This window comes from Papio anubis, chromosome 20 (assembly GCF_008728515.1).
Source record: "Papio anubis isolate 15944 chromosome 20, Panubis1.0, whole genome shotgun sequence".
NCBI lineage: Eukaryota > Metazoa > Chordata > Mammalia > Primates > Cercopithecidae > Papio > Papio anubis.
Window position 1 is genome coordinate 20,345,864 of NC_044995.1, and position 16,050 is coordinate 20,361,913.

The 16,050-nt window shown below is 50.5% G+C and overlaps 1 protein-coding gene and 1 pseudogene across 8 annotated transcripts in view; one reads left to right on the plus strand and one right to left on the minus strand.

Moving 5' to 3' along the window:
- The window catches only part of WDR62 (WD repeat domain 62), a 51,648-nt gene that overhangs the window by 11,631 nt on the left and 23,967 nt on the right, over nucleotides 1–16,050 (minus strand). For all 7 annotated transcript variants that reach the window (XM_031659606.1, XM_031659605.1, XM_031659604.1 and 4 more), the window contains 11 exons: nucleotides 12,864–13,001; nucleotides 11,182–11,360; nucleotides 9,682–9,773; nucleotides 7,863–7,988; nucleotides 5,331–5,398; nucleotides 5,130–5,251; nucleotides 3,920–3,995; nucleotides 3,106–3,217; nucleotides 2,939–3,002; nucleotides 1,594–1,716; nucleotides 229–362 (listed from right to left, as the gene is read on the minus strand). In XM_031659606.1, coding sequence (XP_031515466.1) covers nucleotides 229–362; nucleotides 1,594–1,716; nucleotides 2,939–3,002; nucleotides 3,106–3,217; nucleotides 3,920–3,995; nucleotides 5,130–5,251; nucleotides 5,331–5,398; nucleotides 7,863–7,988; nucleotides 9,682–9,773; nucleotides 11,182–11,360; nucleotides 12,864–13,001 — 1,234 coding nt within the window. The remainder of the gene's footprint in view (nucleotides 1–228; nucleotides 363–1,593; nucleotides 1,717–2,938; nucleotides 3,003–3,105; nucleotides 3,218–3,919; nucleotides 3,996–5,129; nucleotides 5,252–5,330; nucleotides 5,399–7,862; nucleotides 7,989–9,681; nucleotides 9,774–11,181; nucleotides 11,361–12,863; nucleotides 13,002–16,050) is intronic.
- LOC108583272 lies at nucleotides 14,357–14,756 on the plus strand (annotated as a pseudogene). The gene has a single exon (XR_001897708.3). The product of XR_001897708.3 is annotated as a 60S ribosomal protein L37 pseudogene (transcript).

Here is a 16,050-nt window from a genome sequence, read left to right on the forward strand (position 1 = left end):
TAATTGAGACAGGGTTTCACCATATTGGTCAGGCTGGTCTGGAACTCCTGACCTCAGGTGATCCACCCACCTCGGCCTCCCAAAGTGCTGGGATTATAGGTGTGAGCCACCGTGCTTGGTCAACTCCTGAGTTTTAATATGTGCCAGGCCCTGTAAACAAAGTCATGGGCAAAACCCAGCAATGATTCCCTACACTGACATAGTTTAAAACAGGGCCCCTTTTCCAACCTGGATCCAAGCTGTCTTTGGATGGTGTCTTCAGCATCTCTTCTGGCTCACACTCTTCCTCCAGATCATCCTCTGTCTGCTCTCCAGGGCTCAGGGAGCGAATCTCACTAGGTGTGGACACATACGTATCCTGCCTAAAACCAGGAATGAGGACGGTAAGGAGAGAATACAGGCAAACGGGCTGGTGGTGGGGACTTGCCTAGGGCCGGGCCCTGTGCTAAGCTCTATGTTAACATATTCTTGGCTGCTGGTCAAGATGGTGCTGGCAAGTCTCTCACTTGACACCGTCTCCCCACTAGAAACACATCACCACAATAGATGAGATTAACAAAGGCCAGACTACAAACGAACACAAACTCTTTCAGGGCTACAGCAATGGGACGGAAAGCCAAGCAGACAGTGGGACTGCAGTCCTGTGCTGGGCTCCCTGTAGGTGGCAGCAATGATGGTGGCTCCTCCCGAGTACAGGAAACTAAAACTCCCTTGGCATGAGGCAGGCACTGCAGCCAGGGCCCTGGTTCATAGCTTAGGGGTGGAGTGGGAGCCTCAAAACCAAGATACCAAGATGATACCTCTAATACCACCTCAGGACCTCAGGACCAGTGGCTCCTGTTAAGGCCTGGTCTCCACAGTGCCCTGGGAGTCACATGGAGCCAATGGCAAAAACAGACACACCCAGCAGCAGGAGAGAAGAAAAACCAAAAAACCTCCCACTCAAAATGAGCAACACCCAAACCAAAACCTCAAATCAAAAACTAGAACACGAGTTATCTGCAAATAAAACTGGCTTTGCTACATAAACACTTGAAAGAAGTATATTTAGAAGATTCAAAGAAGTAAGTGAAGCTACAGCTTTCAGATGGGAGTAAGAGGACACTGCGGTCCCACTGCAGCCCTCCTCTCAGACCCCCTCCCTACCCACCCTTCCCCTTGGCTGGCCGGCCTGGGACTGCTCTGTTCCCACAGCCACTTGGGGCATCCCCCATCACAGTGCCCAGGCTCGCCAAACACTTTGCTTTTCCACTTCAATATCCTTCTCATGGCCGGGTGCAGTGGCTCACATCTGTGATCCAGCACTTTGTGAGGCCAAGGTGGGAGGATCACTTGGGCCCAGGAGTTCAAGACAAGCCTGGGCGACACAGCAAGACTCTGTCTCTATTATTTATGAAAATTAAAAAACCCCACAAAACCTTTTTGTATGTATTACTGTAACTGCATATTCAAAGTCTGTCTCCCCGACCCAGCTGTGAGTGTGCTAAGGGCAGGGCCCAGGGCTGTCTTGGCCACTGCTGTGTCCCCAGCATCACTCCATGGGGCCCCAGCAGGGACTCATCCCTCTGGTGGAAGGACAGGGGCTGCCAGGACCTGGGGTGGCCGTTCTGCTTCCTGTCCTTTGTGTGCTGCTGCTGCTCCTGGTGGTCGATCTCCAGCAAGTGCTGCTTCATGCAGTTGGTGATCTCCGGGCCCAGGTGCCAGATGAACACACAGCTGTGGAGGCCAAAGAGAGACATGCAAGGCAGAGGAAGAGTGAGCATGGGAGCTGTTGCCATGGCTGACCCTGAAGCCACCCTCACCACAGCCTGGACCCCATTCTCCAGATGCTCCTGGAAAACACACCCCTATCCGCTTAGTGCAGGGATGCTGGACTCGCCACATCCACACCCTGGGCCCAGGTCTGGGGCATTTCAGCAAACCAGAGCCTGCTCTGGAGGCCTCAAGACCTGAGGAAGAGGGCTGTGGGGAAGAACAGGGGTAAATCAAAGGGAGTTTACAAAAGGGACTTCGTTGAGCACCACCCATGTGCTAAAGAATATATGGATATCATCTCATTCATTTCTCACCATACAATTTTCTTTTTTTTTTTTTTTGAGAGTCTTGCCCTGTTACCCAGGCTAGGGTGCAGTGGCGCAATCTCCGCCTACTGCAACTTCTGCCTCCCAGGTTCAAGTCATTCTCATGCCTCAGCCTCCTGAGTAGCTGGGACTACAGGCACCTGCCACCATGCACAGCTAATTTTTGTAGTTTTAGTAGAGACATAATTTCTCTATGTGGACCAGGCTGGTCTTGAACTCCTGACCTCAGGTGATCCACCCACCTAGGTCTCCCAAAGTGCTGGGATTACAGGCGTGAGCCACCATGCCTGGCCTCATCACACCATTTTTAAGGTAAACGATGTTGTCTTTTACAGGGGAGCAAACTGAGGCTCAGGGTAAATAAGCTGCTCAAGGTGACACGAAAGTAAGTGACAGGCCTGGGATTTGTTTCTTCTTTTTAGGTTTTTTTTTTTTTTTTTTGAGACAGGGTCTCGCTCTGTCACCCAGGCTGGAGTGCACTGGCGTGATCTGTGCTCCCTGCAACCTCTACCTACCAGGTTCAAGCCATCTTCCCCTTCCTGAGTAGCTGGGACTACAGTTGTACATGACCACACCCAGCTAATTTTTTGTAGAGATGGGGTTTTGCTATGTTGCCCAGGCTGGTCTTGAACTCCTGAGCTCAAGTGATCCACCCGCCTCAGCCTCCCAAAGTGCTGGGGTTATAGGTGTGAGCCATCATGCCCAGCTTAGAGCTGGGATTTGAACTCAAGGCTGGGTGTGACACCAAGACTCCCACAGTCCAAACTGGGCAGCTCAGAAATGCTTTCTACACAGGCAGGCTGAGAACAGTGCTCATGGTATCTGAGCCACAACTCTCCCAACGGTCCATGTCCTACCTGTCTCCAGATACTGTGATCAAGTGATGACAGTCATAGGTGAACTTCATGCTAGTAATAATTTCTGCAAACAAAGCAAATAGGCTGCACTTGCCTTCAGAGTCAGAGGCTGGGGGTGGGGGTGGTGGGGCGGTGAGGAGGCCTCCCAAGCAGAGAGGTAGACCCACCTGAATGGCCAAACATCTTGGCAATGCACTCGCCCGAGTAAAAGTCAATCACTGAGATGCTTTTGTCAGAGCAGCTGGTGGCCAGGAAGGTGCCTGAGGGGTCCACATGGACCTGCCAGGAAAGGGACCCACATGTCACTCCAGCTGCCTGCTTCTTCCTTATGAGGAGGCCTGGGCCCCTCCCTCCCCCATGGTGGATGTTTAGCACATGGGACCCTGGCAGGGCAGGAGCTCCTGCTCCCATTCAACAGGTGAAGAAATTAACAACCACCTCAGCAGTAACAACAGTAGCCAGGCCCTGAGCTAAGCACTGAACGTGTGCAAACTGAACTCCTCCAGAGAACAAGTCTATGAGCCAAGCTGTCTATGTGCATTTTACAGGGGATGATGAAACAGGCTCAAGAGATGATGCTTGCCCAAGGTCACACAGTCAACCTGAGGCAGAGCCTGAATCCATAACTGTCCTAGACCAGACGCTCTGAGAAGGTCCCCCCTTGTCCTGAGTGACCCATGGCTGGTGTGGGCAAGCCAAGAGGGGAGTCCATGCCTCTGATTCTTCCCATTATACCCTGCTGCCACTCAAAATGGAACCCACTTAGATGCCCCGCTTGGGGAAGGGCTCTGTAAATAAAGGAAACGCAGCTGGGGTCACCCTCCCCACCCTCTCGCAAGCATCCTTGTTTAACCACGCCTGAGAAGGTGCTGGCCAGCGCGGTGCACTGAGGAAGGACCAAGGCCACAGGTCTCAGGGGTGGGCCATCACAATAGGTGGCCCATCAGGGCAGCAGACAGACGGGGGTCTCCAACTCCTTACCTTCAGCAAGGACCCTTCGTCACCCTGGGAGCCCTTGTAGCACTTCTTCTGCTTCCCGTTCACAGTGTTGTAGACTCTGGGGAAGTGGGGGTGTGTTGTGACCAACAGGGCCACGCCTACCCCACCACCTCATCCTCTGGGTCCTGCTGTCCTCCCCTCCCCTGGAAGCCCCCTGCTACCTCTTGTCCCCATCTGATGCCTAGACTGAAACTGAAACCCCATCTCAAGCTGAGGTTGTGTCCTGGGGTACCCACTGAGTTAATGCCCATCTCCCCCACACACTGCAAGCTCAGTGCTTGGCACTGAATGAGAAGGAACTGGAAAGGGGGTACAGAGCCTCTCTGCACTGCTTTGCCCCCTGCACACTCCCTCTCTGCCTCCCCCTGGCTCACTCCTCCACATCCTCCCCAGGCTCAGGTGTCTCTTCCTCCAGGAAGTCCTGCTTGATCCCCAGGTGGGGTCAGGTGTCTCTGCAGGGCCCCTGGGCTCCCCCATCTCTGACCACTCTGTCACTGTCTGTGGCTGTGAGGTGGCCATGTCCCCTCTGCTGGACTGTGAGCTCCATGGAGGGCCTGGGGCTATCCTGGCCACTGCCATGATCCCAGCACCATCCAGCCCAGTTAGGTCCTCAGGGAATACAAGTGAATGAAGGAGTGTATATGCCACATCAGCACCTTAGTCATCCCACACAGGCTCTAGGGAGAGCCAGAAGGAAGCCCTCTGCTGACCTGGAGGCCAGGCCTGGGAGAGCCCAGCTTCTAAGAAATACTTGCTGGTGGCCAGGCGTGGTGGCTCACGCCTGTAATCCCAGCACTTTGGGAGGCTGAGGTGGGCGAATACCTGAGGTCAGGAGTTCGAGACCAGCCTGGCCAACATGGCGAAACCTCGTCTCTACTAAAAATACAAAAATTAGCTAGTCATGGTGGCGGAAGCCTGTAATTCCAGCTACTTGGGAGGCTGAGACAGGAGAATCACTTGAACCCAAGAGGCAGAGGTTGCAGTGAGCTAAGATGGCACCACTGCACTCTAGCCTGGGCAACAGAGCGAGACTGCCTCAAAAAACGAACAAACAAAAAACCCAAGAAGGAACACCTGCTGGGTCCCTCGATCCCCTCCCAGCTTCTTGGGAACCAGAGGAACAGAGGGAGAAAAACAGACAGCCTAGGACAAGGCAGACTAGGCCAGCTAAGGGTCCAGGGTCACCCCTTACCTCACATTGCGGTCCTGGCAGGCCACGGCCACGTACTTCTGGGTGATGTCAATGTCCATGTCATACAAGGTGGTTTTCTCTGCTACGTGGTGGGTACGGACAAAGTGTAGTCCATCTGAACCCTGGCAGGGCCGGCACGACCTTCACAGAATGCCCCAATAACCCCCCACCCCAGCCCCCAAGGAGGCCATGCCACCCTACCCGCTGGGCACTGCGAAAGTAGATGCTCTTGTCGGCCCCACAGCTGATCATCTGGATGTCTCTGTTGCCTGGGGGAGGAGGATGCTGTGTGTTAGACAGGGCTGGGCCACATGGGCAGGGGACCCTAGCTGGGGAACTCCACTGCAAGAGCCATCAACCAACTGTGCTGGGATCAAGGAAGGCTTCCTGGAAGTGGTGAGGTGGGTGCTAGGTCTGGGTGGGACTCTCAAGATATGAGCTGTGTGTGTGAGGGGGCACAGGTGGAGCTGTGGGCAAGGCAGGCTCTGCAGAGCAAGGGCATATAGAGAAACAAAGGCTGGGGACAAAGAAGGGACACCCTCTCCAGTCTGGGATTGAGATAGGTGACTTCAGCAGCAGAGTAGAGGCAGGACTGTAGCAGGGACCAGTGGAGACAGGCTGGGAGGCTCGTGCCATCAAGATCAATTGCAAGATCCACACGAGCCTTGGGCCAGGCCCCATGCATGTGGCTGGTCTTTCTGAATGCTCACCACCCATCCCACTGGACAAGTGTGAACACAGAGGTTCACAGAGTCCTTGTCCCAAGGCACACAGAGGACGGGGCAGGACTGAACCCAGGCATTCTCTGGTGCCAGGGTCAAAGATGTTAAACACCTCTCTGAACCTGGGCCTCCCCTTTGAGCCTCAGCTTCCTGTCCGTACAATGGGTATGGTGACAGTCCCTTCCCTGGAGAGTGGTGTGAAGCCCTTGGAACAGGGACTGCCACATGGTAAGCACTAGACACAGTCTTGCTTTTATTATTCTCATTTCTTTTTTTTTGAGGTAGAGTCTTGTTCTGTTGCCCAGGCTGGAGTATAATGCTGTGATCTCAGCTCACTGCAACCTCCACCTCCTACGTTCAAGCAATTCTCCTGCCTCAGCCTCCCAAGTAGCTGGGATTACAGGCACGTGCCACCACACCTGGTTAATTTTTGCATTTTTAGTAGAGACAGGGCTTCACCATGTTTGTCAGGCAGGTCTTGAACTCCTGATCTTGTGATCTGTCCACCTCAGCCTCCCAAAGATTATAGGCATGAGTCACCGCCCCCTACTGTCTCATTTCTTTATAGAATAACAGTTTGGTGAGGATGAAACAACAGAACAAATATAAAACTCTTAGAGTTTCGGCACATCAGACATGCTCCTTCATGACAGGACATTTGAGAGGGTCCAGGCCTGACATACAAGTATTAGATGTTGCTCAAGGAGGAGTCGTTGGCTTACAGAAGGGAGTGAGCCCCATATAAGCGAGGAAGCGTAACCTGGGAGGGACCCAGAGAAGGCCTGCAAGCCTCTGGTAATGTTCTGCTTTTTAACCTGCATGTGGTGAATCTAAGTACCGTATTTAACAATATTACGACCACGAGCAATTAGAACAGTCTCTGCTATCAACAATGTCCCAGTTCAAACCTCGCTCCTAAGAACTGTGAAGTGGATACTCGCTGGCTTTTTTTTTTTTTTTTTTGAGAGAGAGTCTTGCTCTGTCACCTAGGCTGGAGTGCAGTGGCACAATTTTGGCTCACTGCAACCTTGGCCTCCCGGGTTCAGGCTATTCTCCTGCCTCAGCCTCCCAAGTAGCTGGGATTACAGGCGTGCGCCACCATGCCCAGTTACTTTTTTTTAAATTTTTAGTAGAGACGGGGTTTCACTATGTTGGCCAGGCTGGTCTCAAACTCCTGGCCTCAGGTGATTTGCCCGCCTCAGCCTTCGAAAGTGCTGGGATGACAAGTGTGAGCCACCACACCTGGCCTATAGTCTTCTTCCTCTTTCTTTTTTTTTTTTTTTGAGACAAAGTCTCGCATTGGCTCCCAAGCTGGAGTGCAATCACTGGCGCAATCTCAGTTCGCTGCAAGCTCTGCCTCCCAGATTCACGTAATTCTCCTGCCTCAGCCTCCTGAGTAGCTGAGATTACAGGCGCACACCACCATGCCTGGCTAATTTTTTCGTATTTTTAGTAGAGACGGGGTTTCACTATGTTGGCCAGACTAGTCTCAAACTCCTGACCTCATGATCTACCTGCCTTGGCCTCCCAAAGTGCTGAGATTACAGGCGTGAGCCATGGCACCTGGTCATTATTCTTTTTTTTTTTTTTTTTGAGACAGGGTCTCACTCTGTTGCCTAGGCTGGAGTGCAGTTGTATGAACTGAGCTCACTGCAGCCTGCACCTCCCAGGTTCAAGGAATTCTCCCACCTCAGCCACCTGAGTAGCTGGGATTACAGAAACACCACCACATCCAGCAAATTTTTGTATTTTTAGTAGAGATGGGGTTTCACCATGTTGTCTAGGCTAGTCCCGAACTCCTGACCTCAGGTAATCTACCTTCCTCGGCCTCCCAAAGTGTTGGAATTACAGGCGTGAGCCGCTGCACCCGGCTCCAGCCATTATTCTTTATACTATACACAGATACTGTATTCACTTGCTTGGATATATATTTTACAGGAGAGTTGAAGAATGAATCCTTTTTTAGCAGGGTAGCTAGCAAGGCGCAGGGAGCGGGAAGGAAGGGGCTCACCAGCGAACTTGATGGCAGTGATGGAGGAGGAGTGGTCATCCAGCGTCTGCTCCAGGTTGTAGTTCTTCTCCACGTTCAGCACATGGATCAGCCGGTCCCGACTGGCTGAGGCCAGCAAGGTCAGCCCTGTGAGAGGAGAGAATAAGACTGGTTCCTGAAGGCTGCGTGGGTGCCCTGGCCTCCCAGAAGGGCAGTGTGACCAAGCTGCCCAGTCCTCGGAGAAGGGGTCTTTGGTTCTTCAACTGTAGCCAATTTGGCCCAAGCCTGGCAAGGGCCACTCCCTCAGCTCTGTGTGGTCTTTCTCAGAGTCCCCACACCCTGGCATTTCACCTCCTCACCACCAGCTCAGGAGGATGAATCTCGATGGGCGCATGGACGCTCCTCCAGGGACATCCACAGCAGACACTCCAGCAGAGCCCAGTGCTCTTGCCTGCTGGGTCCGACTCCTTGGCATGCTGGGTAAAGCCCTGGCAACCTCTCAGCCTCTTCCAAAACCAATGTCCTCTCACCCTCTGAGGTCTGGCTACTTGGGCCTTGTTCAGGTTCTATTGACTGCCTGTGGCCAGACTCCCATCTGCCACCAGCCTTCCCTACTCTGGTCACTTGCTATGTCTGAGGCCTAACAACATGACCTGAGGCAGAGGGGAGATCAGGAGAGGCGAACCGAGTGAAGAGATGTTTAAAGACAAGTTGGTAGGGCACACGGCATGGGGGATGGGAGATCGAAAGAAGAGCATGGGCAAAATCACATCAAGATATAACTCCACCATCTCCATAACTCCCAAAGTGCTGGGATTACAGGCATGAGCCACCGTGCCTAGCAAAGAAAAAATCTTGAGGAGCCGGGCGCGGTGGTTCACACTTGTAATCCCAGCATTTTGGGAGGCCAAAGTGGGTGGATCACCTGAGGTTAGGAGTTCGAGACCAGCCTGGCTAATATGGTGAAACCCTGTCTCTACTAAAAATACAAAAATTAGCCGGGTGTGGAGGGGGCGTGCCTGTAATCCCAGCTACTTTCGAGAGGCTGAGGCAGGAGAATCACTTGAACCTGGGAGGCGGAAGTTGCAGTGAGCCAAGATCATGCCATTGCTCTCCAGCCTGGGTGACAGAGCAAGACTCTTGTCCCAAAAAAAAAAAAAAAGCCGGGTGTGGTTGTTCATGCCTGTAATCCCAGCACTTTGGGAGGCCAAGGCAGGCAGATCACCTGAGGTCAGGAGTTTGAGACCAGCCTGGCCAACATGGTGCTGAAACCCTATCTCTACTAAAAATATAAAAATTGGCCAGGCATGGTGGCAGGTGCTTGTAATCCCAGCTACTTGGGAGACTGAGGCATGAGAATCACTTGAACCGGGAGGTGGAGGTTGCAGTCAGCAGAGATGGCGCCACTCCCCTCTAGCCTGGACAGAGTCCATCTCAAAAAAAAAAAAAAAATGAGGAATTTGGGTGAAGCCTATAGGGTGTTCATTATAATATTCTCTCAATATTTCTATAGGCTTCAAACTTTTTGAAAATAATGCCTAACAATCAATCTATCTTCTTCAGTAGAAGATGAGCTCATTCACAATTCACTCATTCACACACCCACCCCTTTGGCTTGGGTGCTGGCACCAGCAGCGGACAAGTCAAGCTGAGTCCTGCCTGCGAGTGTCTTGTGTTCTGGAGTTCCAGCCACTCTGGTCTCAGGGTCCAGCTACAGGGGCCCTTACCGAACACAAGACTCCCAGCTGTCATCCACAGATACTAACTACCCCTTTCTGTGGCCTTGCCAGGGGGGTTGCCTCCCTGCCAGACCCCCATTCCACTCCTGCTGTGGGCTCACCTGTCTCTGGCTTGGAGTACTCCAGGCACAGCACCTCAGCATCATGGGCCTCCACCTTGACCAGCTCGTCCATGAAGTGCAGCTCGTGGATCCTGGGAGACACATACCGCCCGCTGAAGCCCCAGACCCCAGCCCCATGCGCTCTGCCACTTCTAGAACAGGTCAGAATGGCCAGGCCGGCAACATGAGAACCCCTTATCATGGCCAAATACTCTAGAGATGTACAATCACTTTTCTCATTTAGAAACCTGCCATCGTAAAGGGAGCTGTGTTGAGACAGGGAGCACCTCAGCAGGCAGCAGTCCCTTGTGGTGCATGCGCCAGAACATAGCCCCAGGGATCTAGGACAGTCCTCTAGGGTGACAGGCGTTTACACAGGGCTGCATCAGAGGTGGTTCCTGGGGTGGGGCAGGGGCCAGGGATTAGGGGCCAGAGGTCATAGTCCAGGATAGGAGCTATGGATGAGAACATCTGATTCCAGTCTCATTGTTAAGAGTCTCAAATCTAGACCTTCCTCATTCTCCTCAAATGAAATCAGTCATCAAGTCATCCCAGCTTCTCCATTCTACCTGCGTGATCTTAGTCCAGACACTTTGTGCCAATAACATCACTTACATCAGAGGGTCAGTGAGAGGATTAAATCAGTTAACGCAGTGCTCAGGCCCGCGTCCAGCAAGGGGGAAAGAGCACTATCCCCATGTTAGCTCTTGGTACCGTTGTGCCCCTCTGGACAGTGCCATGTCAATGTGAGCAGCTCACTGACACACTGAGCTGGCCTCATACAGTGACTGGTATCAAAACAGGTGCCAATATTTAAATATTATAGAATTTCACAGAAAAAAAATCAGCACTTTCTGCTCTTCTTGACAACAGGAAGATGTGATAACTTGTAGCCTACTCTCCTGGGGCTGCCTGGTGGCTGCTGCCCCTTTATGTCCCCTCTAGCTCCCCCCAACTCTCTTCCATTCCCTAGTGGCTCCAGCACCCAAGTGGTCAGAGCAGTCATTTGTCATCTTAAACCTGGTCCCAGAGACAGGGCCTATGTCCCACTAGCACCTACTGGGTTGGTAACATCTTGCCAAACTTCAACAGGGCACATAAGCAGCCTGAACTCTCAGCTACCCCACCCTCCTAGCCCCTCTCCCAGGGCCACCAGGACCCTCCTCCAGCTGGCATCTTTGCTGACAGTTCAGCATTGGTACCATGTGGCTGGTGAAAGTGTCACTCTGCCCTAGAGTCATGTGAGCTTGCCTGTGCACTCTGTAGGCAAAGTCTGCACACCCTAGCTGCTGAGGTCCTGGTAGTCACCCTGCTCTCAGCCCTTCTGGAAGCCTCTTCAAGCTTAAGTTCCCAATGCGGGCTGTTTATGGGATTACTATTCACAGCCCCTCATTCCCAATGGGCAGCAGGAGGTGCCAAGGCCAGGGCTCCTGCCCACTGCCCTGAGAATCCGAGCTGGAGCTGGGAGGTGTACACTGGACACTGCCAGGGCCCACTTGCCTCAAATTTCCACTTCGGTCGCCTGAAGCCAAATGCTGGCCGTCAGGACTGACCTGCATGACCCGCACCCCGGCTTTCACGTCCATGGGCGTCCCATTCTCACTCCCCCGGTCTGGGAAGTGTGACATGTCCTGCAGGTGCTGGATGTCATTCTCCACATACACGACCTTCAGCAGGGTCTGCAGGAAGGACAGGGCTGAGGTCAGCACCACAAGCAGCTCAGAAGCACCTCTGAAATCGTGTCCCTCCATAGCCAGTCTCTTCTTCATTAGTAATACAACCCTAATTTTGAGCTGGGAGTTTCACCAATCAGAATAATTATTTCCTTGCCTCCCCTGCAGCTAGATAAGAATATGTGAATAAATTCTGAACAATTAAACATAAAGCTAGCATGTATTCTTCTGCTGTCTTTTCTCCATCCTGCAGCCTGGAACTCGGATATGATAGCAGGAGTCCCCACAGCAACACTGGGTCATAAGGACATAGCCTACTCCCTCAAATGACAGAGTAGAGAGCTGGAAGGCCCTTGGATCCCTAAGGGCTTCCTGCAGAACGTCTAAACTGGTTACCTCCAGACTACTTTTATGAATCAGAAACCTAACTTTTACCTCTTGAGTTTTTCTATTGTGTGCAGTCAAAAACAGCATGTGTATCACAGGTACAAAGGAGATGATAGTAGCACTGGGTGGGGAATGAGGGGAGTAATAAAAATGTACCTGTGGGGCACCTGCTATAGCCTCCTGCATCAAGGGTCTTTTTAGTTCCAATCGCACTGGCCTCTTTCAGGTTTTCCAATTCACCCAGCTGTTTTCCACTCCAGGGCCTTCATACAGGCTATTCCCTAAGTATAGACTCTCTCCCCTTCCCTCTTTACTCTTCCCAATCTCAACTTAGCTGTCCCTTCCGTGGGAAACTGCTCTAGATGTCCCAGATAAGTTCACATGCTGCTGCTCTATGTCCTACTAACACCCTGCACATTTTCCTTCATGGTGCTTGTTGCACTTGTGATTGTGCGTAACGTGGATGGTTGTCAGTTCACTGCCTGCCCTCACTAGATTGTGTGTGCCACAGGGCAGAAAAGTCTTAGTCGCTCTTGTGTCCCTAGCATGTAGCAAAGCACATGGCATGGACCTTAATAAGCGTCTGCAGAATAAATGAATGCATGACTCAGGTCTCAGCTCCCCAGAGATGCCCTCTCACTGGCCTCACAATACTAACCAAAATTTCTTCAGCAAACTCTTCTTCCCAGCCTCCTATCATGGCTCTCGCCAGCATTCTGCCTGCACCCCGCTGAGGCCTCACTGTGTGGCAGCCAATGGACAGGGGGAGCCCCGGAATGGCCTGGCTCATTAGGTGCTCTCCCAGGGAATTCCATCTGAAGACTTAGGAAGCAATTTCACCTCTGCTGGGTGTGTTGGGCTGCTGGGAGTGGCCATATCCACACATCTGCAGAGCAGGAGCCAACTGGCAAAGAATCAGAGAGGATAGACTGTGCCACCTCAGAGAGGGAGCAGGAGAAAGAGAAACAAGAGGAAGCGATGCAGAGAGGGACTCGCCTTGGTTGCCGGCTCTTGCCCTAGTGGAACCTAACATTTCGGGTCCATCAGACTCCTTCCTGCCCCTACATTCAAGCTTACAGTATTGTTCCTCCTGAAAGATGGTTCACAAAGGAAGCCACTCACATTGCTGAAGATGTTTTTCTGCCAGTGAGAATCAGGGCTGCTGTCCAAGTTCCAGAAGCGAATGGTGTTGTCTGAAGAACAAGTCAGAAAGGATCCTGACGGCAAACAAGCTCTCTGGTCTTCAAACTCAGGATACACCTACAGTTCCCGGAGGACAAGGCAAAGGATGACTCAATGACAGCACTATGACTTACTGTTGCATTTTCATGGGAAAAAAAAAAAGTAAGTTAAAGATAAACAGGTGTCCTGCAATACTTTCTATGCTAAAAATAAACAAGGGAAAAAAAAGGATACAAAATGTTACCACATGTCTATGTCCCACCTTCAGCCTAGGCCTTAATACATACCCTCAAATAAACTTTCAAGGGAAATGTGGAACTCAAACATCACTAAACACAAAAGAAAACAATGTACCATGAGCAAGAAGTAGCACAAGCAACAGAGTCTAGCAAGACTTCAAATACTGAAATTATTAAATCAAGGGAAGTGGCGCATGCCTGTAGTCCCAACTACTTGGGAGGCTGAGGCAGGAGGATTACTTGAGACCAGCAGTTCAAGTCCAGTCTGGCCAACATATGAGACTGTGTCTCCAAACAAACAAACAGACAGACAAACCAAAAACAAAATAAAAAACCCAAATTGAAATTATCAGACAGAATACAAAATAACTATGATCAATATGTTTGACGAACTAAAAGATAATTTTGACAAGATTAAAAGTATGCAGCCAACCAGAAATTATAAAGATTAACCAAGCAGGGCTGAAAAAGAACCAAACAGAACTGCTTCTAGAAATGAATAATAAAAACATATTGGCCAGGCGCAGTGACTCATGCCTGTAATCCCAGCACTTTGGGAGGCCGAGGCGGGCAGATCCCCTGAGGTCAGGAGTTCGAGACCAGCACCCCAGACGCTGGCTTCCCCAGCGTCTCTACTAAACCCCGTCTCTACTAAAAATACAAAATTAGCCGGGCATGGTGGTGCATGCCTGTAATCCCAGCTATTCGGGAGGCTGAGGCAGGAGAATTGCTTGAAACTGGGAGGTGGAGGTTGCAGTGAACCGAGATCGTGCCATTGCACTCCAGCCTGGGCAACAAGAGTAAAGCTCCGTCTCAAAAAAATAAAAATAAAAAAATAAAAAATAGGCCAGGCACAGTGGCTCATGCCTGTAATCCCAGCACTTTGGGAGGCCAAGGTGGGCAGATCACGAGGTCAGGAGATCAAGACCATCCTGACTTAACACGGTGAAACTCTGTCTCTACTAAAAAAAAAAAAATACAAAAAATTAGCTGGGCGTGGTGGCAGGCGCCTGTAGTCCCAGCTACTCAGGAGGCTGAGGCAGGAGAATGTTGTGAACCCAGGAGGCGAAGCTTGCAGTGAGTCAAGATCATGCCACTGCACTCCAGCCTGGGCAGCAGAGCGAGACTCCGTCTCAAAAACAAACAAATAAATAAATAAAAATAAAAACATATTAAAAACCAAAGATTAGCTCTCTGGTCTCGGCTGCAGAAGCGAGATGACGAAGGGAACGTCATCGTTTGGAAAGCGTCGCAATAAGATGCACACATTGTGCCGCCGCTGTGGCTCTAAGGCCTACCACCTTCAGAAGTCGACCTGTGGCAAATGTGGCTACCCTGCCAAGCGCAAGAGAAAGTATAACTGGAGTGCCAAGGCTAAAAGACGAAATACCACCGGAACTGGTCGAATGAGGCACCTAAAAATTGTATACCGCAGATTCAGGCATGGATTCCGTGAAGGAACAACAACTAAACCCAAGAGGGTAGCTGTTGCAGCATCTAGTTCATCTTAAGAATGTCAACGATTAGTCATGCAATAAATGTTCTGGTTTTAAAAAATACAAAAAACAAAACAAAACAAAACAAAACAAAAAAACCCCCAAAGATTAGATATAATTGAGGAGAAAATTAAGTGAACTGAAAGATAGAACTAAAGATGTTTAGAATGAATCTGAGAAGGACAAAGAGCCACCATATAAAGAGATCTCAAAATATGGAAGATTGAGAACTGGGAAGACGATAGTAGCGGCATTAATTTTTTTAATTTCCCAAAATCTCGACATAAGAAAAACATCAACCAGATGGCAAAACCCAAACCTACAGACAACATTTATAGCAAAACTCAGTGACAAAATACTCCCATAACCCCCAAAATACAAGTGAGTGGGACAAACCACCACTAGTCACAAGACCTACATATCAGCATGCATGTGGGAGACAGAGAAGCAATGAGGCATCTGACAGACCCAGCAACAGGATAATTCCAAAGTAGCCAACAAGTGTTCACTGGAAAGCACACTGGGCCAAACTGGACAGCAGCTGAAATTGGGAGGGTTTCATCCGCCCCAGCAGCAGTTGAGTGTAAGGGGTAAGGCCTAAAGGGACTGGAGAAGATCCTGTGAACTCTCAAAACTGAGCTGCCAGGGCTCCCTTTCAGGACAAAGCGCCACACTGAAGAGAAACTGCTGAGAGTAGAAACAAAACTGATCAATCACAACAGGGACAGGAGAAATAAAGTAAACAGGAGATTCAGATTAAAGGAGAGACATAACAGAAAAAGAGGACCACAAGAAGGAACTATCAGAAAGCAGGCTGCCATATTTTAACACAGAAAAATAACAGAAGCCTATAATCCCAGCACTTTGGGAGGCTGAGGCAGGAGGATTGCTTGAGCCCAAGTTTGAGACAAGCCTGGGCAGCATAGTGAGACCCCATCTCTATCAAAACTAAAAAATTAGCCGGGCATGGTAGTGCATGCCTGTGGTCCCAGCTACTCGGGAGGCTGAGGCAGGAGGATTGCTTGTGCCTACGAGGTTGAGGCTTCAGTGAGCTGTGATCATGCCACTGCACTCCAGCCTAGGCAAGAGAGAGACTCTTTCTCGAAAACAAACAAAACAAAACAAAACAACAAAACATGCCACTCCACCCCCATTAAAAAACAGAAGACAGAGTTCTCTCTTGTGAATTTGGAAAATCTGTCCTGAAGCACACCAAATTCTAATACTTCAGAAAAACTGGTATCACGTAAAAATGAACAACAGGAAAGGACCAAGGTCAAATCTAACAGTCACTCTTAAAAAGGAAGAAGAAGAAGAAAAAAAAGCACATCAGAAACATATTTTCACAAAAAAGATAAAAACTATAACTTACTTTTTTTTTTTTTTTTTTTT